A 22,114-nucleotide genomic window follows, 5' to 3' on the forward strand; every position below is an offset into this window, starting at 1 on the left:
GCGCCTTCTGGGAGCGCGCGCGTGGCTCTGGCCGCGGCAGGGCCCCCGGTCTGGTTGCGCGTCGAGCCGTCTCTCGGTGGCCAAAATTCAGGGCCGTTCACGGCGAGGTTAGCCAGGGTTGGGTCTCGGCCAGGCAGAGACGGACGGCCGGTCTTCGCGGTCTGGAGTCTTTAAGCCCCCCGGACACAACCCCGTCGGGGCAGCAGCTGTCCTGCGACCTCCCGGCTCCCCCGGTGGGGCTGGGACAGGGCAACAGAGGCCAGCAGGGGCTTGCTGAGCAGGGCAGGTGGGGCAGTCCCGCCCTCTCCCCTGGAGCCCAGCCCTGCCGCGGGCGCAGGGGGTCGGGTGGGAGCCTTGGGCCTGGAGAGCGCCCGCCTTCGGGGAGCGGAGCAGTCCGTGTTGCCAACTGCAGAGAAGGGAGACGTCCTAACAGTTGTCCATCAAAAGCCCTGCGGGTTCAGCGGGCGTGCCGGGACCGGTGACTCCGCCAATCTTGCAGTGGGTGTCTTAGCTCCTCCGCTCACTCCTTTGCCCGAAATAACGCGCCCACTCCTGGGCCGCCGTCCCAGGAGCGCTGTTGACACGCAGAGCTTTAGCACTGAACCTAGAAACTCCCAGCGCTGAGAGAGGGAACGCGGGCGAGACTTCCCGCGAGCACGGTGCCGGCCCGAACGCAACCTCCTTAGTCCAGAGCTCCTCGTCACACAGGAAAGGAGCCATTCGACGTTCTTTACTTAACATTTACACCTGGGTTTCACTTTCCTTCTACTTTGCAGTTAAGTTTAAAACCCTGTCTAACCCAGAAGAGCTGAAGCGGGATCTCGCCGAACCCACCCCGTCCTCGAGGCCGAAAATGCTGTGGAGGCTCTGAGTTTTGAGCTCCGCGGCTCTCCGACTCTCGGTTCGCGGCCTCCGGCGTGGACGCGTTCCCGCACTTTCTGGCGTGAGGTGGTCAGAGGACGTGCCACCGCGCAGGCGCACAGAGCCGGGGCCGCGGCGGCCATGGGCGAGGCATGTGGTGCTGAGGAGGCCTGCCGGGTCAGTGAGGAGGCCTCGGGCCGTACCCCCCGTGTCCTGGCTCTCGCCATTTGCTCCTCCTCAGGGCCTCGCCCGGTGCGCCCACAAATGGCCTTCCGTGGCGCGGTTGGGGAGGCCTAGCCCCCTCCCCACGGATAGCGTGGGCTCGGCCGGCGCAGGTGGCGACTGGCGTGGGGCGACCCGCTGGGGCGGCGGGGTGGGTGCGGTGCCCGGGCGTGCGTGGAATGTGAGACGAGTGACCACCGTCTCTGCACTCGGGAGTTTGGTTCACACGATTAGACAGATCCGTGCTCAGTTCTGGTTCTGCTCTCATTAACTGTGCTACGTGGAGAAGGTCACTTAGCCCCCGGGCCTCAGTGTCTGTTCTGGACAACCGGGAGGGCTGGGATGAATGTTGGGTGGGATGACCCAGGAGGAGCCCAGTGAAGAGGACCTCCTTTTCCTCCTGATAGCCGGGTGCTGCAGGGTTAAGAAAAAGTTGTAGGCATTTTGTTTGGCTTTTGGAAATGGGGTTCTTGTATATGCTGTTTTGGGGGTTTTTGTTTGTTTGTTTGTTTGTTTGTTTTTTTTTAGATATCTGGATCCTGTTTTGAGGGCTGGGGCTTCAGCTCTCAAAATGTTTTTACACACACACACACACACACACACACACACACACACACACACACACTTGACATCTGTGTATCTCTATCAGAAGGCACATTAAGTAAAGACATCGTTTTAAAACGAGTGAACATAAGAGGCACAAGAGAAAAGGAAGCAAATTGACTTGGGCTGCTGGTTTTAGTCATCTAAGAAGAAATATAATAATCTTAAGATCTGCTTGTTCTTTTAGCACATGGGAACTAAAGAAGAATTTGTTAAAGTCAGAAAGAAGGACCTGGAACGGCTGACAACTGAAGTGATGCAAATTCGGGACTTCTTACCCAGAATACTAAATGGGGAGGTACTGGAAAGCTTCCAGAAATTAAAAATTGTAGAAAAAAGTGAGTCTTACTTAATTTTTAGCAGTCATTGGTGGTGACAGTAATTTGTTTTAGCGGGCTTACCTTAGGTAAATAATTGTGAAGTAATTGTAAATTAATTTAAAGGTTTTGTTATAGTTCTTGTAATTACATTTGGGAGAGTGAGGTAAAACACAAGAAAGGAGGTACTTTTAAATTTGTGACTTAGACGTATGTAGGTTGGTGTTGGAGGAAAGGTTGCCAGCTTTCTGGAATTATCTGTTACCAGCTTCTCTTTCTCATCCACTCTCTTTGTTGGTAGAAGAATTTTATACTTTTGATAACTAAAAAGCTCTACTCTAAGAATTAAGTTCTTTAAATTTAAGGATCTTGCCATGTGGAAACCTTGCATAGAGTTAACTTCCCGTAGAGGTAGCTGGACATGTGTTCCCTTGTCCCCAGGTGGATGAGTGGATCAGTTTCTAGCATTGATTTAAGTTCAGGAGTGCTAGAACTTGTCCATTTAGACTTTTGAGATTTGAATTGAGCCATTATGTCACATATCAGTTTAGGAGCCTATTGAAGATGTTGGAGATATTCTGAGATTGATTCAGCACTTGCTTAATTGAAGCTGGATTATGATTAAATCAGCCTTTGATGGTTAAGGCTAATTTACTACCTTGCATTTGACTGCTAGCCATCATGACTGCATGGCCTCTAGAAAAGGTGCGTCCAGGGGTCCCAGGTAGTGTTTCTAACATAGTCCAAACAAGAAGGTATCGACTCAAGAATACAAGTTTCTGGTTGTACAAATGTATATGGTCAAGGGACCAACAGTATCCAGTTGGAAGGAAGAGTGCTCATGGTTGCCATGCACCCTGCCCTGTTTGTATTCTCTCTGGAGTCCTCAGATCCATTCTCCTCTTCACTGCCATGTGGTATGCTCTGGGTGATGGACCCTGCAGTTGGTGCTCTGGTTCCCTTGATGGCTGCAGTGGAGCTCACAGATAGAAGTAATTGCTGGGTGGAGAGAGAGGTTGAGGCCTTTTCTCCCACTCTTTCCTGCTATTCTGCTGTTCTCTGGCAGTAACTGCATCCCTCCACAACTAGGACTCCCATCTAGAGGCCTCCTGCACAGTCCCAGCTCTCACTGGGCTCCAGTAACACTGTTTTCTTCCCTTGCTCTGCATCTGTAGGGCTGTTGCTAGTTCCTGGGTGCCTCACCATCCCTCATTGGGTCCCTTTTCCCTTTGTAAAGTCTCAACATCTGAGTTGAATTCTGTTTCTTATTAGGATCCTGCAGAAAATACTCCATATTCTTGGTTGCCAAAACTCTAGGTCATTGACTTCTTAGCTTCCCTCGTTCTGATCTCATGCTCATCTAGCAACCATCTGAAAGTAATTAGTCATTCGTTGTGCGTTTATCTTCAGGAAAGGAAGACATACTCTACCAGTAGCAGAGTATGTCAGCCTGCTGGTTGGTTGTATTTCTCACTATAAATCAGTAAGCTGGCATTCTGAAAAGTACATCAGGGTCTCATGATTTAGTTAGCATGAGTCCATTTTTGGAGAACAAACTAAAGACCACAAACAAATTTTTGGTGATTTGATCAAAGTCAGACTTTGGGAGATCTTACCTCAGAGCCCCTGGCCTTACCCAGCTATGTAGTCACCTCTTTTCCTACTTATGTCTCTGGTGATTTCTTCTCAGTCTCCTTTGCTGATTCATCCTTCTCCGGTGAGCAGCCTTCAAACAGTGCAGTTGCTTGAAGCCGTTTTCTCCTCATTCCATGGCCTCTCCCTCGGCAATCTCACACACATGCATAGTTTCAGTTACCATCTTGATGCCAGTGGCTGCTGGATTTATCTCTAGCCCACACCTCTCCTCCAAGCACAGAGCCCTGTGTCTGACTCCTACTTGGCATTTCTTTCCACTTGTTTCATGATCATTTCAAATTCTAAATGTGTGTTCCAGTCTAATCAGTTTAAGGCCACCAGGAACGGACCTGCAGTCTGACAAGGTTAGGTTTGTGGCCCATTGCAGTGAGGAAGACCACACACACAGTGGAGAAACTGTGGGACACCTCACCAAACAGAGGATAGAGTCGTTACAGTACTTGCGTACAGGGTGGAATTTAGGTGAAGTGTAAATGAAGCAGTGTTTTGGTGGGCTCAAAGCAAACTAGAACTGTGTGTAAAGGGATCAGTGTCAAGTCTGACTGTCTGACCCAGGTCTCGTTTCTTTGAAAACTACAAAGTTCAGATAAATGTGGAACATTGTGTCTAAAAATCCCTCATTTGGAGCTCTGCAGCTAGTTGGATATCAAGGCTGCTGTTCTGTCATAGTGACTTAGATCCTGCAGGCAAGGGTGGGATGTTTCCTTACTGGTATCATTTTAAATAGCAAAGTTTATGGGAGTCTGGGATTTTACAGAATGAAGTTTCCCAGTGAATTAGAAGTCAGTAGTCACTCAAAGAAGGGATCTTTATGATACTTTACAGTTGCAGTGTCCTTGGGAGACATATTATTTCCTGTTAACTTGGCTGCTGGCTCTATCTGTGTGTGTTATCCCAGCTGGCATCTGTTTTCACTTTTTCACATCTGACTTATGATATCCCTTCCCCTACCCCCATCCCACACTGTCCTGACTAAGCCTCTGTAGAGCACCACCACCCAGACTAGAGACCTAGAAGTCTTGTTACTTGTTTGTCCTCCTCACTACTTCTCCTGAAACTTGTCCACCAATGAGTCCTATACATTTTGCCTTGTAGACGCATCCTGAATTCATCAGCCTGCCTCTGTCTCCACTGCCATATTTTGCTTAAACCCTGCACTTGCTTCTTCTCGGCAGCATTCACTCATTGCCACTCTCCAGTACATTCTATACACTGTAGCCTGAGTAATTTTTAGCAATTCATTCTGATCATGCCATTCCCCAGCTTAAGTCTTCAGCTTCTCTTTGCTCTTAGGATAAAAACCAAAAAGCAAACCAAAAAACCACCAAAACCCACTATCACCAAAAAACCTAAACCAAACCAAACTATGGCTAAAAGGCTTTATATTATTGAGCACAGCTCTGCCCAGAGGTGCTGTCTAATCTGGCTGCGTAGACACTATGCTCCTTTTAGATATTGTTATGGCACCCTGCTTCTTCAAACATCATGGTTTAGTTCTCATTTTACTTTACAAGTTGGTGGGAGGGCGGGGCCCCTGTTTTTGCCTACCATTATATCCTCTGCCTGGCTGAGTATGTGGTCCTAAGGGACCACCCTACTGTCTCTGCATGCTGTTCTTTCATGTTACCTTATGAAGCTAACATGTGCTAAAGGATACTTGGTGTTAAAGAAAGAAGGATCAAAGACTGTGGTGGTTACAGGAGGGTACATTTTGAACTTTGAATCTGAGCTGGCCCTTGAAGACTTCTGCCTTTTTAGCCTGAGGCTGGCCTAAAATGTAGTCTCTGATGGGGCTGGCCAGTTAGCTCACTTGGTAGAGTGTGGTGCTGATAACATCAGGGTCAAAGATTCAGATCCCAGTACCAGCCAGCTGCCAAAAAAAAAAGAAAAAAGCCTTCAAAGGCACCTCTTACCTAATTTTGGCTCTTGAATTCTTAGAATTTGGGCAACATGAAGAAAAACAAAAATTTTCTCCCTTTTCTTTGTGTAAGGCCTAGATCTGATGGCCCTCCCTGGGTCTGCCCAGAATAATCAGTTAGGACATGGCTCTAGGGTGGACCCTCACAGAGGAAATCCAGGGTTCACACTGCGGCAGCAAGAGCTGTTGACATTTGTTTTTCTCCCTTCCCACTAGCCCTGTGGTCCAGTAGGGTTCTTGGTTTTGGCTTTGATGGGTATCAGCTCCTTTTTCTTCTAGAGGTTGTTGTGTGCCTCCAATTTTAAACAACGATGAAGAGCAACCTGAAGGTAGGAAGGAATGCAGGCAGGGAAGGAGTAGAGAGAAGCCATATGCCTGATTTGAGGAGAAGCTTCTTTTAGAGTGTAGGTATGGTTGTACAAGTGGGATGGCTTAGATGGGCTAAGGCTACAAAGTAATCTGTAAGCCAGCTAGAGAATTTGAATTGATTTCATGAACACCAAGTAGTGAATGGGACTTAATTCTGATTGTAACACAGCATTGGCCTTAGGGAAACTAGACAAGGTAGGTGGTGGTTTGGAAAAATACTCATGGGGGTCTTACCTGAGCATCTCCAGTGATTAGCCGAGCACTGAGGAGAGAGGCATGACTTAGGAGGAAAAGGGGAGATATTTTAAGCTAGGGAGGGGCATGTATGAAAGTCACAGATGGGACTGAGCAGCATTGATTGTGAGTTCAGTAGCTAGTTTTTCTGCTTGCTACATGGAGCAAAGATTGGGGTATAGCAGAATGAGGACAGTAAATGTGAGCCATTCATAGAAAACAGAATCGTGGATTGTTTTAAATTTGAGATGAGAGGCAATTGGAAGTTACTACTTGGAAGTGACATCAAAATAGTGATTAAAATCACACTTTCAGGGGAATGATTTTTGTACCTGAGTATATATAGGATATTATTGGTTTGAGGGAATGGGTGGAAGACAAAGGGAAAGGTTGGGCTCCAGTAGTGTATAGGACTACAGAATGTGGAGTGGAAGGGAAGCATGGAAAAGAGGAAGTGAGGACGGAGCATTAGGATTTAGTGTCAGCAGTGGGAATATGGAGTTACGGGAGTCATGTATACTGCTTGCTAACCAGTGTCTCAATATGTTTCCCCATCTATAAAACAGGGACAATAATGCTTACCTCATGGGATGTGGCAAAGTTTAAGAAGATATAATTTTTTAGAAGTGCTTGGCACAGGGCCTGGCTTATGGGCATCTTCAATAAATAGTGCCTTTCCCTGGATACTGGGGAAAACACAAGGAGAGCACCCCAATTCACACCCCAGCAGCTGTGATTCTGGCTCGAACACTGTCACTTTGGGAAAGGTGTTGGAAAGTTTGAATAAGACTGACCCAGGTTTAAATTCCAGTTCTCTCCTTTATCATCTCTGTAACCCTCAGCTTCAGGTTTTTCTGCTTGTAAAATGGGGATGCCCATAGAGTTCTCAGGCTTAGACAGGTGACCTCGGTAAAGCAATTGTGATATAAGTACTGAATGAAAGTTAGATTACCCTCTATTTTCTCTCATCTCCTCTCGTGCTTTGTTCATCCAACAGTGAGGGGGTTATCTCTAAATCAGTGGGCATCAAAAGTTTGGTTTAAACTGGGAGAATATTTTTTTTGAATAAAATTTTATATAGTATATGGTGGTTCTGTATGTAAAATAGACGAAAATTATTTTCTGTCTATTTTAAAAATTTAGTTTTAGAACATTTACTGTATGAAATCAGTGGGAACAAGGAAATTTGTGATGAAAACGTAAATTTCTTATTAGTGATTTTGGAAGACAGTTGAATTATCATCTTCGTCATCCAATTTCTGTTTTTAGTTTTGGTTAGGACGTAGCAAAAGACAAATCACAGAGATAAGGAGTTACAAATAGTTGTTTTCAAAGAGCACACCTGGCAACATGGGGATGCTTTCCTATTAACTCGATGTTGAAGCTTGAAATCAGAGGAGTCAGATATTTTTGTTTTACCATTTAGTCACTAAGATCTAATAAGTTGTTGCCTTCCTTAGTTGGTGAGTATTTTGGAAAGGGATGAGGAAAAAGCCACTCAGCAAGCTTAAATTTTTATTGTCTTATAGAAAACACTTTTTATGCATTATGATGCATTTGAGATGTTAAATGAAACGATTGAAAGAAAAACGACACCTTAGTGGAGTCTGTCAGATATTCACTCAAAGTCTCTGAGGAGTTGGAATTACTTAATTTTGTATGTTGACACCAAACATAAAATTTGTCTCATTTCTGACAAGTAGTTAACATTAAATAGTTTTAACCTTTTAAAATTTACTTATTTAAATAAATATATTAAAATGTTAATAGTGTGAACCAGTTTTGGTCATTGAAAATATTAGCAATAAATACAGCCTAGTGCAGGAATGATATACTGGAGAGATATTTGATTAACACATCTCTTTTAGCAGTGAAAATAGTTATTTTGTTTAATTTTAAATTTGTATATCAGCACCTAGCCTCTGTGAGCACCGTCCAGTAGAACTTTCTGCGATGATGATGTTGTGTAATCCCTGCTGTACATGTCTGTTTTTATTAGCCACTAACTATGTGGTCAACTGGCCTGGAACCACTTACTGAAAAGTCTTCCTTTCCCATGCTGCAGCGTCATTGTTGTCATAAGTCAAGTTGTAAGTGGCCATGTCTATGTACGTCTGATTCTGGATTCTTCACTATTTTTTATCAGTATTATTGTATGTTACTTAATTTTTTAATATTACTATTTATACAATTTTGTACTGATTTTTTCATTTGGCTTTTTAAAAATGCTAGTTCTGTGATGAAATTCTCTTGTTACCTATTTTCTGAGTCTTTAATCACAGTTATTTTAAAGTCTGTGTCTGGTAAATCCAATATCTGGATCATCTGTGGATTTGCTTCTGTTGTCTATTTTTCCTCTTGGTAGGCCTGGTAATTTCTTATTGTGCAACAGATTTTTGTTTTTTTTAAGTGAAAACTTGTAGAGGCTCTGGATGATGGTATTTTTCTCCAGCAAGGATTTTTTTCCCCTTAGATTTTGTCATTCAGTTAGAATAGAGTAAGAGTAGATCACCTTAATCTCATTAGGGATTGAACTAATTCACAGCTGGTTTCAGTCTTAATTCCAGCCGGCCATTCTAATTCATTCTCATTCTTAGGGCATTATTCCTTCAAGGGGGCCCAGCTGAGAGCTCGAGGTGTTTACCAGAGCCCTTGCACCTTGGCAGGCCTTGACCTCCATCCTCTCTCTCTCTCTCCTTGGCAGCTTGGCCTCTTCCTTCAGTGCTTCCACGGCCTCTCTGGTGCCACTTACAGATTGCTGAATGCCTTGAGGGGAGAAATGGTTCTGATGTTAGCTCATTTTTCTATGCTTCCATTTTCTTCAGGATCATGGCTTGCCTTTAAGTGTCGGCTGTCTGATAGCCCTGCACTTTATTTTTATTTCTCCAGCTCCAAGAGACTGTGGGATGTTCTACAGAGCTTTGCTGCTGTGCTGCTTTTGAGTGTGCAAATTCCTAAGGGAAGAGTGGGGTAGAGTGTTGCACCTGGTCACAGTAGCATGTTTTCCTCTCCTCTGAGTCTTGGTCTTCAAGACCTGCCTGACTTACTGGCTCTCAGATACCTTCATGTGGTTCTTTTGTTCTTTCAGTTCAGCTTTTCTAATTATTCTTTGTGGGAAGATTGATCTGCATCACTTTCATAGTTGGAAATGGAAGTCCTTCCATGTATTGTCTTGATTTTTAAATTATTAAAAATATATTGTGATTTGATGTGGTAACAGAAAAGACAGGCTATGGAGATGATCCAGTTTAAAGGAGGTTAAAGATACATGACAACTAGGTATAACACCCGAACCTAGACTAGATTCTGTACTTGAAGGGGAAAAATGCTATAAAGGGTAATATGGGGCCATCGTATAAAATTTGAATGTCAGTGGTAGATTAGATAAAGGTAAGGTATTAAATCAATATTAATTTTCCTGAAGTTGACAACTATATATAATGGGTGTCTAAGACATTATCCTTATTCTTGGGAAATAGTCACTGAACTATTTAGGAGTAAAGGGCCATGGTATATAACTTACTCTCAAATGGCTCAGAAGAATATATGTGTGTATGTACTTGTGTGTGCATGAGTGTTTGTGATGTAAATGATGAGCAAATGTAGCAGGATGTTAACAGTAGGTAAGTCTGGGTAAAGGGTATATGAGCGTTCTTTGTATTGTTTTTATTTATGCAATGTTTTGTAAATTTGAAATTGTTTCCAAATAAAAAGTTTAAAAAACACACTTTAAAGTGAAAATATAAATCGAATGTTTAAGAAATGTAATTGTTCCTGAGGCACTCTCAGGTTCTTAGCAGTGGGATTTAAAAACCACTACTGATTCTACTGTCTGTGGGGTATTTTGAGATTAATTTCCTGAAAGTATGATATTAATGAGGAGAGAGGTGGACCTCTGTTTCATTGCGGGAGGAATTATTTCTGGTCCACAGACATATGAGCTAGAGAGATTACCATGAAGAGTTGGACAAAAGAGTGAGCACCAAGAAGAGGTTATTGATTTGACCCAAAATTTATCATGGCCCAAATGAGAAAATATCAGAGTGTATCACATCCATATCCTGGCAGGGAACAAAAGGAGTAAACAGAAAGTATAGTGAAGAGATCACTTACAAAGGTGTCAGCAGGGTTAAGGGAGCCAGCACATGGAGAGTGCATCCAAGAACTAGCAAGAGTAGAGCGCCATTGCTTCCCCTGGGCCTGGAGCAGTGGGAGAGGCGTGACTCTGTAGGAGAAGGAGAAGCCTGGGAGGGAGGATGCAGTGGAGAAATGAATGTCCCAACCTCAGTCTCCTCCTGCCCTCCAGCTTCCTGCAGTCCCTGCCACTGTCTGTGTGCAAGGGCAAGCCACAGAACAAGGGAGCCCAGGTGCTACAGAGGTTGACATCAACCTTTTGGGGCACACCGCAGGGTGGAGAGTGGATCAGAAGGGGCACATGGAGACTGTTCAGACCATAGGGGAATGTAATAGAAGAAAATAGGTGTAAAGGGGCTTATGGATAGAGGAGGAGGAAATGTGGTCAAGATGGAGAGGATGAAGAGATGTGTTTGAATATCATTCCTGACCACTCAGTCATTCATATCATGTCTGTGTGCCAATAATGGAGAGCAAAACTCCCTGAATCTGGTTCGGGAAGTACTACAGTAGAATTCGAATTCAGCAAGACTGATCTTAGTCTTTTGTGATGGCATTTATTTTCAAGTCGTTCAGTTAATTTTGTTGATAATTCAATCAATCGGCAATTTATTTTATGCCTAGTATTTGTCAAGCACTGCTTGGTGATGTGGGAATATAAAACGGATAAGATCTGATCCTTTCCCTTGACAACTTACAGGTAGGCTGGGGAGCTTCAATGCACAGGTAGGAAAAGTTAGTGATACAAGCTAGAGGGCAGCACATTGGCAGGGCCCATGTAAGGCAGTTCCTATTAATTGAACATTTTCTTCATTTTATAAGATTACTCCAGTGACCTTTACGTTAAAATAAGTGGTTTTAGAAGCAGGTTTTTGTCAGTACAGGAAAAAAATACTATTCCTGTGTTCTGGTTTCAACTCTCTCCCTCACTTTGGGTTTGGTTTATTTTAAAAATTTGACAGCTAATTAAAGTGTTTTGAATGGGTACTAGGATTCCAAATGCATTTAAGTTCTTTAACTGAGGGTTTTTTTTTTTTTTTTTTTAAGTGAGTCCTGGAATATTCTATTTTTTTTTTACTTTTTCAACTTACATTTTTGACACCTGTGAAGAATTCTCCAAAGGGATCACTGAGGTTTACCAAGAGGAAGGTCTGCTTAGATAACAAAATACTACGATATAAACATCATCAGCACTATTTCTTTAGTAGGTTTAAGCGTTGGGATGGTTCTTTGTGGACAAAGGAGCCTGCATTATTGTTTATAAATGAGAACCTCGGTATGAGGGAGGGTGAGTTCTCTCAGTTGAGAGAGAAAGAGGGGGGCCCTGTGGAGCTTTCAGTTACCATCTCAGAAGATAGTCCAGATTAATAGGTTAGTCTGTGACTGGCCTATTTGTGAGCTTCTGTCTCCCTGTGTGATTAGAACCTGCAGTTGTCTTTGGGTGCAGCAGTGAAGGGTAAGCTGCAGGGGACTGCATCCACAGCAACAGAGCCAGCCTCAAGGAGCAGAATCTTAAGAGAAAAGATGCACTTAACCTGAAACAGAGAGAGGAAGCAGGGGTGGTTAAGATTGCAGGTGCCACCAGAGGATCACGAGATTTGGGTCTTGACCTGAGATCTGACCCTGGGGCTTAATAGTTCTATGCTGGTTACTTGAAGGAATCCACAGGGATGCACAAGACAGTCATAATCCTTAGGAAACAATAATAGGGAAGATAAAAGACAAATGATGGAAGTATATCATAGATGTCATTTGACTGTAGGAAACGCTGTCAGAATTCCAAGGGGGGAAGAGAATGGCCAAAGAGGGCTTTATGGAAGAGTTGGAATTAGGAGATGGTGAAAGAGGCATCCCAGGTAGGAGTGGTTTGGAGAAGTGCAGAGGTGGAGGAGAATATGGTATGTTAGGCAAATAGAAAGTTTGTTTTAGTATGTCGGAAAATGCTGTTTCTTCAGTGCAAAATCAACTCACTCTGCCAATGTGAGATTTGTCAGACTCTAAAATTGATGCCCATCATGTGTCTTAGAACTTATATGATAGCCTTCTATGCACCTCTCTGAGTTCTGTGAACCTTGAGATGCTTACCAGCTTTTCTGGTAGGCACATTTTTCAAAATATGCAACTTATTAGACTTTTTAGTGGGAGTGGGGACATGTCTGCGTGTTCTTAAGTTTGGGAGCTCTCCACCCACCCCACCCCTATTAGTTCCTGGAGACTGGGGCTGTGTGCTTTGGGAAAACCATGTGATTAGGAATTCCTCTCAACTGAAACTGTTGTATGGGTCTCATATAGGGCTGATGGTCATGTATGTATGTTGGGAGTTCTGATAAAACCCTAGGAGGTTACTGGAATACTATACTACCTGTGGTATATCCCCCCCAAAAGATATGTTGAAGTCTAGCCCCTAGTTCTTCAAAATGTAACCTGAAAATGTAACCTTGGAAGTAAGTTATTTACAGAGTTAAAATGATTTAAGTGAACTTAAAGTGAAGTTAAAATGAGGTCATTTATGGTGGGCCCTAATACACTATGACTGCTGGTGTCCTTACAAGAGGAAATTTGGACACAGAGACAGACGTACAGAGGGAAGACCATGTGGAGAGATGGAGAAGGCTGTGTGAAGGCAAAGGCAGAGACTGTAATTTTGAATACTAAAAATCAGCAGCTGAAATATAGTCTAGGCTTGATGGCAGCCCCTTTCCTGTTTTAATACTGAGGCTTGGTAAGATAATGCTTTGACTATATATAATGTATCCTTCTCTGTCCATATTATTTCTGTCTCTGGCTTTTTAAAAAATTTCAGCATACCAGCCAGTTGCCCAAAACAAGTAAAAAAATTGCAAAAGCGATGTATTTATTCTCATATAGAAAAATGAGTCATACAGATAACCACAGTAGCTGTGTGGAGAAGGAAGGTATAAAGAAGTGAAATTCACTCATGTGACCAATACTTACGTAGTGCCAACCACATTCCATGTACTTTTTGAGGCATTTGGGGAGTAGCATTAAACAAAACCGATGAAGACCCCTTCCCTCATGGTGGTCTTAGGCAGCCTGCAATGGGCCAAGTTGGAAATGCAAGGTAGTTTTGTTAGGCGGTAGTAGCAATGCTCCCATCTGGCCACATGGTGGCGGCTTCGTACAGGGAAAGGCACCTGCTCCCTCCTTGACAGTCTCGTGTGGATGGGTGTGGCCTCACATCTAGGACCTGGACTTCTATAGGGTTGCCTATTGGACTTTTTAACCTCATCCCTGTGGTATGTTAACTTACAATAAGGTCCCATACAGCTCTGTCGGCCAAGAGATTATGAAATTACTATAATGAAAGAGTTTTTTGGGTGGTCAAAATTAATTTCCACAGATTTTTACACATAAGGATTGTAGAAGTGCAATTTTCTTCTTTACTGTGTTTGAGTAATTTAATAGAAGCAAAATTTAAGAGTTAACTGCAAAGAGAAGATTTTAAACCACTGATAATTTCATTTCATTTTGTTTCTTTGTCTGTAACCATATACCATACATATTTCATATACGATTATAGTGTGTCTATATGTATAAATATCTTTTCATTTAACACTGTTACAGATATGTCACTGTAGTTTTTAAAGTATAGTGCTTGATAGCTGATTTAACTGAGCAGAAGAGAAAACTCTCATTTAAGGGAGAAGAAATAGTCCAAAGTTATTTTGCCTAGTTTCTAAGAAAACCATTTTAAGAGAAGCTTTGCCAGCCAGTTTCATAATCTAGCTGGTCTGAATGTTTACCTTTAAATTCTAATTTTCCTTCTAGGACACAGTCTCTCGATTGAACTTAGAAACTCCCTCTATTTCTTCCTTTAGAGCTTCTGGGATGCCCGTATAGTTCTAGGCAGTCCCCACAGGTTTCTTTTTAACAAAAAAAAAAAAAAAGAAAGAAAAAAAATGACTGGTAAGGGGATCTTAACCCTTGATTTGGTGTTGTCAACACCACACTCTCCCATGTGAGCTAACCAGCCATCCCTATATAGGGGTCTGAACCCTTGGCCTTGGTGTTATCAGCACCACACTCTCCCAAGTGAGCCACAGGCCGGCCCCCACAGGTTTCTTATTTTGATTTCCTCTGGTCTCCCTAGTCCCCTACATTATAAAGCCCTGCCCCTTCTCTTTTGTCTACGCTGAACTGAGGACATGTCTGTATGCCTTTCCCCCTCTAGGGCGAAGTAATGTTCTGCTGTCCAGGTGTCTGGCTCTTTGAGGGTCTCTCACTCGTCTCAGGCTGCCTTCTGCTACCCTCCATTTTTTGCTCTTTCACATTCCTGTGATCCCATATTTCCTTTTTTGCTGTTGCTGGTCATGTGTTGTGTGTCCTTCTCATTTTGTTAATGATGAGAGATCAGGCTGTGGTCCTGAAGCAGTTGTTCTCCACGTGTGGTTCCCAGACCAGCAGCATTAGTCTTACTTGTTAGAAATGTAAATTCTCAGGTGGACCTGCCTGAGAATTTACATTTCTAACAAGTTCCCAGGTGGGACTAATGCTGAATCAGAAACTCTGGATGAGGCCCAGCAGTCTGTGTTTTATCATGTCCTCTGAGTGATTTTGATGTTCACTGAAGTTTGAGAATCGCTGTCTTAAAGCATTGCAATGTTAATCAGGGAGGTTATACTGTTAGCTGTTAGTGCTTGTTCCCCTCAAGTCTTAATGTATGTTTGTATAAAAACTGATGATTTCTCAGCTTTTGAGATCAAGCGCCTAAAAATTTGAATTATGTATTTTTTGAGTGTTGGTATTTCTGCAGCATGATAATATTTTTTATCTAAAGTTGGTAGTACTTTTGGTTGATTATTGATATGGATGTCTTTTGGGATTTTGCTGGCCATTTGAATCATCAACTAAATGAATGCGGTGGAGAGGAAGTGTTGCGTAGCTCCCACCCTTCCACCGTGGCATTTTCTCGTCATACTCACCACCGCTCTCCCTCCTCGTGGACCACTGCTGCAGTTGTTCCCAGTGAGTCAGACTGCTGGTCAGGTTTGTGAATCAGCCTGTACTGGCTCTGTCTACTCACTGAGCTGCCTTCTGCTTTATATGGAGCAGGTAAAAGTCTGTGCCATGAGAAGTCAGGCTTCTTAGCTCTGCCTTCAGTCCTTTAAATAACACATTCTCCTGAAGCCTTGAGTACAGTCTGACAGTAAAGTGAGGCTTTAAAAAACACAAAACAGAAAACAAAAAAAAGTTCTTTCTGCTGTGGACTAAAAACTGATAACTTAAAAAACAGGACTTTAAGAATATTGCTTATTCAAGGACTGGTTAGAAATCAGAAATGTGAATATTCCTACCTAAGAAATCTGTACAGGTTTTACCAACAGAAGATTAGGCAAAACAGATGCTTAGAAAAGGTTAGTGATTTGAAATATCTTGTCTTTTTTTCTATGTCTCTTTCTTCTAGACCTGGAAAGGAAAGAGCAAGAACTAGAGCAGCTGAAAATGGATTGTGAGCACTTTAAAAATCGCCTGGAAACTGTGCAGGCTGACAGCATGAGAGAGAAGAAGGTAGGTGCTCAGGGACCAGCTCTCACATGCCAGCCATGGCTGCATCCAGAAAGGAGTGTTGGCTTACAGCCTTTCACTTGTAATAAGCAGTGAGTCTTAATTTTTTGCCCTTAATCCTCAGGAGATTGTATTTTTAAATGTATGTATTCTGAGTGGGTTGGAAGGTAGATGAACAGTTGCATTTTATTACCATTTAACGTGCAGATCATTCACTTGAAGCCTTTTAATTTTTATGTTTAAAAGTCTTCTCCAGGGCTGTCTGGTTAGCTCTGTAGGTTAGAGTGTGGTGTTGATAACTCCAAGATCAAGGATTTGGATCCTTCACTGGCAAGCCACCAAAAACAAAGAAAACAACAAAAAAACAAATGTCTGCTCCAAAACTTAAAAGTTCATAATGTAATAAGAATGCCAGGGAAAAAAATGTTGGGCATGTAATGATATAATTGGAGATAGATAAATCAGAAGTATTTGTAATTTGGGGATTATTTTCTGGTATTTTAGAAATAACCTATTATATTTTATTTTATTTTTTTTATTTTTAATTTTTTTTAAAAGATGACCGGTAAGGGGATCTTAACCCTTGACTTGGTGTTGTCAGCACCACGCTCACCCAGTGAGCAACCGGCCATCCCTATATGGGATCCGAACCCGTGGCCTTGGTGTTATCAGCACCACACTCTCCCGAGTGAGCCACGGGCCGGCCCGTATTTTATTTTAATATTAGGAGAGACTAATACTATTTCTTGGAAATTACATGATAATTTTTACTTTTTGTATGACGAGTTATTTCCCCTTCTTTTCTATAAAAGTAGAACTATTCTGCCACTTATAAAATTTGGGGCTTGGTTGTATTTTTATTTTTGAATAATGAAACAATAAATACTAGTAATACTGTGTGCTCATAGGTGGTAAGCAGCTGTGTGTGCATCTCACGTGCTTCTCCCAACGCAGGTGTATCGACAAGGTTGAGTAGCTGGTCCAAGGTCACTGCCTGTGTACTAAGTTGTGTTTCATACTGCCTCCTCATGCAGAGGAATTCCTAATGTTTGTGACTGCAATAGAGTTTTCCCAAACTGGTAGATTTTGTACAGATTTTAATATCGAACAAGTAAAAAAGTATAGGAAAGAATTTTATTCTTAAATATGAGTTAGGTTAAGCACCACGTAGTTAAAGTTGAAATTTTAGTTTTGTTATATTCTCTTTAGATCATAATAAACTAAAATGGCAGTCTGGTTAGTTAGTCTGGGCCTATATGTTTCATGGTCTGTAAGAAGCTGACCAACATGCAAGAAGGAATTTGATAAATGTTGAAAATGCTACCCATTGGTCCAGTCCTTCCTTAAATTGCTGAGATATCTTTGTTAAGGTTGAAGCTTAAGTTGAGCAGAACCTTACGTTTCCTTTTTATTAAAATTTATAGGGATAAAAAATGCATGTTTTGCTAGCATTTATATATAATGCTTAAAAATAAGCCATTCCAGTAAAGAAATGCCAGTATAGAAGGGTGAAATAGCCACGGTAAAGTAGTTTCAAATCACCAGGCTATTATTGCCCTGCTACTTTAACCTTAGTTAAAATGTGGGAGTATTTTAGCTTGAACTGTTTCCTATTTCCAGGTAAGTTTCCTGTTGAACAGTTCCACCAGTGTAATACAGGTGGAAGCCCCTGCAAGTTTGCTGTAAGAAGGCCATTTCTCTTCTGGCAGCTACCTTTTCTGTAGCCTTTTCTATAGCCTCTGTCCAGGCCTGTGCAATCATAAGCCAATATTCTGGAAGTTTATTTTAGAGTTGAGGAACCAGGAAAGAATAAAGGATCTAGGACCCCAAATTAGATTATTGCTAGTAAGTACTTCATTATGGGTAGAAATCATTAGGAAAAGGCAGAAGTTACTGAGTCCAGTATGTAAGAAAAGATCAGAAACAAAGTATGGAGTCAAGATCATAAAGAAGTAGTGTAAGATCATAAAGAAGTGTGTGTGCTGTGTCAGCAGCATCTCCGGAGACGCGAGAGAATGGCGACAGAAACAAGGAAGCTTTGTTCCTGGCCTCAGTGGAGGTGTTTCCTTCATAGTGATTGAATTGGATCAATAGAGGAGACAAGTTGGGACTTGATATTTGCTTGTGTTATGAGGAGTCTGGCCAGGAAAGAGTCTTGGCAGTAGCAACCTTTGAATTCTAGAGAAAAAACATGCCAGCTTCATGGTGTAGGCACAGCTGTTGGAGAATATTGAATTACTTTTGAAGGACTGTGCTCTTTCTTCAAGGTATGACTGTTCACAAAGTATCCGCTTAACAAATTTTTTTAGTGCTGACCTGTCTTTTCTAAGTGCGTGAGGTGATCACAGATAACATGCAGAGTTAAACTATTTTCTCTTTGGAAGGATGGATGTCCCAGTGGCGTGTTTACAGTTTTGTCTTCTTCATGTGTTGTTCTCTTAGGACATGCACCTTTCTTAGTCAGGAAACTAACTGAAACATGGACTGCCAATTTTGTTATCCATATTTTTTTCCTCTATATTTTTAATTTGTTGGGAAAGAGTTGCTACTTTTATGATAATTGAAGTTATTACAACCATTAGTACAATATTTCAAGAAACTTTTAAAAGAAAAATTAACCATAGTTTAGTTCAGCTAAAATCAGAAATAAATGATAAAAAGATTTTGAAGGACTTTTGAAAGTTTTGTGCTTGATAACCTGTTAGATATGAATATTCCCTTTAAGTAGGGAAATATATCAGGATTTGATTATTTTTTCTTTAAAACAGCTTTATTGTATACCACAAAAATTTTCCATTGTGGAAGCATGCTGTTTGATAATTTTAGTAAATTTATGCAGTTGAACAATTATCATCCCAATCCAGTTTGGTTTTTGGTTAAAAATTTTTTTGGAAATACTTACCAGATTCACAGGAAGTTGCAAAAAAGTCTAGGGAAGTTTTCTGTACCCTTTGCCTAGTCCCCCCAATGGGAACATCTTGCTTAGCTCTAGTTCAAGAGAAAAACCAGGAAACTGGCATAGGTACAACCCACAGAGCTTATTCAAGTTTCACGAGTGTATGCATTCATTTGTGTGTGTGTGTGTGTGCATGCGTAGTTCTGTGCAATTTTATGACATTTGTCGATTCATGTAACCACCCCCACACTCAAGATGCAGAATTGTTCCATCACCACAAGGCTCTCTTGTGCTACCCCTTTATTTTCAAATATATGTATTCTGCGTGAGTACATACATTTTTGTGTATACACTTTTAGCCACACCCACCCCATTCCCTATGCCTAGCCCTGGCAATCACTAATGTGTTCTCCATCTCTCTAATTTTGTTATTTCAAGAATGTCATGAAAATAGAATCCTATAGTAAATAGTCTTTGAGATTGACTTTTTTACTCAGATCCATCCAAGTTGTTGCATGTATCTATAGTTTGTTCCTTTTTATTGCTGCATAGTACTCCGTTGTATGGATATATTACAATTTGTTTAACCATTCCCACATCAAAAGACATTTGGATTGTTTCTTGTTTTTTTTGCTATCACTAGTAAAGGTGCTGTGAACATCCTTGTATAGGTTTTTGTGTGAATGTATGTTTTTATTTCTCTGGGATAAATGCCAAAGAGTATAATTACTGGGTCTTATAGTATGTGTTTTGTACAGATTTGCCAAATTGTGTTCCAAAGTGGCTGTACCATTTTACATTCCCACTAGCAACGTATGAGTGATCCACTTTCTTCACCTCCTAATTGGCATTTGGTGTTATCACCGTTTTTTATTTTATCCATTCTGATAGGTAGGTTTTGATTTTAATTTGCATTCCCTAGTGGCTAATGATATTGAACATCTTTTCTCAATGTACTTACTTGCCACGTGTGTATCCTGTGTTGTGAAATGTCTGTTCATGTCTTTTGCCCATGTTGTAATTGAATTTGAGTTTTTTTTTTTTGCTTTTGAGTTTGAGTTCTTGATATATTCTAGATACAAGTCCTCTTTCGGATATGGTTTGCAGATATTTTCTCCCAGTCTGTAGTTAGTCTTTTCATCTTCTTCACAGATTCTTTCACAGACCAAAAGTTTTTAATTTTGATGAAGTCCTGTTTATTGATTTTACTTTATACTGTTGGTGTTACATCTAAGAAATTTTCGCCTCGCCCTAGGTCCCAAAGATTTCCTCATGTTTTTCTTTCTAACAGTTTTATAGTTTTACATTTTGCATTTAAGCCTATAATCTATTTTGAATTAATTTTTGTATAAGGTGTGAGGGTTAGGTCCAAGGTAATCTTTTTTTTTTTTTTTTTTCATTGAATTGATTTTGTACCTTTGTCAAAAATCAGGTGGGCATATTGGCCTGTGTCTGTTCTGGTTGATCTGTTCCTCTACCACTACCACACTGTCTTGATTACTGTAGCTACATAGTAAGCTTTAACATTGGATAAAGTGATTCTTCCCATTTAATTCCTCTATTTCAAAATTGTCTTAACTGTTCTAGGTCCTTTGCTTTTTTACATAAATTTTAAAATAAGCTTGTCTATCTCTATGAAAAACCTTGCTGGGATTTTGATAGCAATTGTGGTATATTTATAGATTAGTTTCTGGAGAATTGATATTTTATATGTTGAATCTTTCAGTTCATAAAGACAGCTTGTCTCTTCATTTATTTAAGTTGTCTTTAATTTCTTTTATCAGCAGTTAGTAATTTTCAGCATACAAATCATGTATAGGTTGTGTTAGATTTTTACCTATTTTATATTTTGGGGAGTAATTGTAAATGATATTATGTTTTTAATTTTGGTTTCCACTTTTTTGTTTTTAGTGTATAGAAATGTGATTGTTTCTCGTGTGTTTATCTTGTATTTTGTGACCTTGATGAACTCACTTATGAATTCTAGAAGGCCTTTTTGTAGATTCCTTGCAATTTTGTACATAGATAATCTTATCACCTACACACAGGGACAGTTCTAGTTCTTCCTTTTGCTCTGTATAGCTTTTATTTCTTTCTTTTGCCTATTGCACTGTCTGGAAATTCTAGAACTAGGTTGAATAAGAGTGGTGAGAGTGGACTTCCTCGCTTCATTCCTGATATCAGGGGAAAGCATTCAGTCTTTCAGTATTAAGTATGATTTTAGTGTAAGTTTTTTGTAGATGCTTATTATAAAATTGAGGAAGTTCCCCTCTATTCCTAGTTCACTGAGAATTTTTTTTTATCATAATTGAGTGCTGGATTTTGTCCAACCAATTTTTAGAACATTCCTATCACTTACGTGTTTGCAATTAGTCTCTGCTCTCTCACCCAGCCCCGGGCAACCGCTGTCTCTCTAGATTTGCCTTTTGTGAATGTTTTGTAGAAATGGAATCTTACAATTTGTTGTCTTTTGTGTCTGCTATAATGTTTTGAAGATTCATTCATGTTATAGCATACATCAATTGTTCCTTTCTATCGCAAATAATATTCCATTGAACGGGTATGTCATATTTGTCTATTCACCACTCAACGGACATTCTATTGTTTCCATTTTTTTTTTACCTTTATGAGTAGTGCCACTATGAACATTGATGTACAAGTGGTTATGTGGCCATATGTTTTAGTTTTTCTTGGGGAGATACCTAGGAGTGAATTTGTGGGTTCTGCAGTGAATATACGAGAGTACTTCAAGAAGTTCGTGGAAAGGTTTGTTTTATCTTTTAACTCTATTTTCCATGAAGTTTTTGAAGTAATTTTGTATGATTAACTTTCTGAGAAACTGCCAAACTGTTTTCCAAAGTTAGTGTACCATTCTACATTCCACCCAGTAGTGTACGAGGGTCCCACTTTTTCCACATTCTTGTGAACACTTGCTGTTCTTGGTCCTTTGAATTATAGCTATTAGAGTGGGTGTGTAATGATACCTCATTGTGTTTTTAATTTGCATTTTGCACATGACTAATTATGTTGAACATCTTTTCATGTATTTATTATTTATTCTCATTTTCTCTTTGGTTAAATGTTTTTAAAAATCTTTTGCCAGTTTTTAATTGGGTTGTTTATTACTGCATTATATGAGTTCGTTGTATAATCTAGATATTAGTCCCTTTTCAGATATATAATTTGGAAATAGTTCTCTTAGTCTGTGGTTTGTCTTTTCACTTAGTGGTGTCTTTTGAAGAATAAAAGTTTTAAGTTTTGATGAAGTTTAATTTATTACTATTTTTTAATGGATCATGATTTTGTTGTGATGTCTAAGAAGTATTTGGCTAACACATGGTCACAAATTTTCTTTGAGAAGTTTTACATTTAGGTCAT

At 40.7% G+C, this 22,114-nt stretch overlaps 1 protein-coding gene across 3 annotated transcripts in view; it reads left to right on the forward strand.

Moving 5' to 3' along the window:
* Positions 1-40: 40 nt before the first annotated feature.
* HSF2BP (heat shock transcription factor 2 binding protein) overlaps positions 41-22,114 on the forward strand; it is a 112,157-nt gene continuing 90,083 nt past the window's right edge. The window contains exons 1-3 of one of the 3 annotated variants that reach the window (XM_063096218.1): positions 41-498; positions 1,874-2,024; positions 15,740-15,843. In XM_063096218.1, coding sequence (XP_062952288.1) covers positions 1,877-2,024; positions 15,740-15,843 — 252 coding nt within the window. In that variant the 5' untranslated portion in view covers positions 41-498; positions 1,874-1,876. The other 2 variants (XM_063096224.1, XM_063096232.1) reach the window with 2 other exon arrangements.

This window comes from Cynocephalus volans, chromosome 1 (genome assembly GCF_027409185.1).
Source record: "Cynocephalus volans isolate mCynVol1 chromosome 1, mCynVol1.pri, whole genome shotgun sequence".
NCBI lineage: Eukaryota > Metazoa > Chordata > Mammalia > Dermoptera > Cynocephalidae > Cynocephalus > Cynocephalus volans.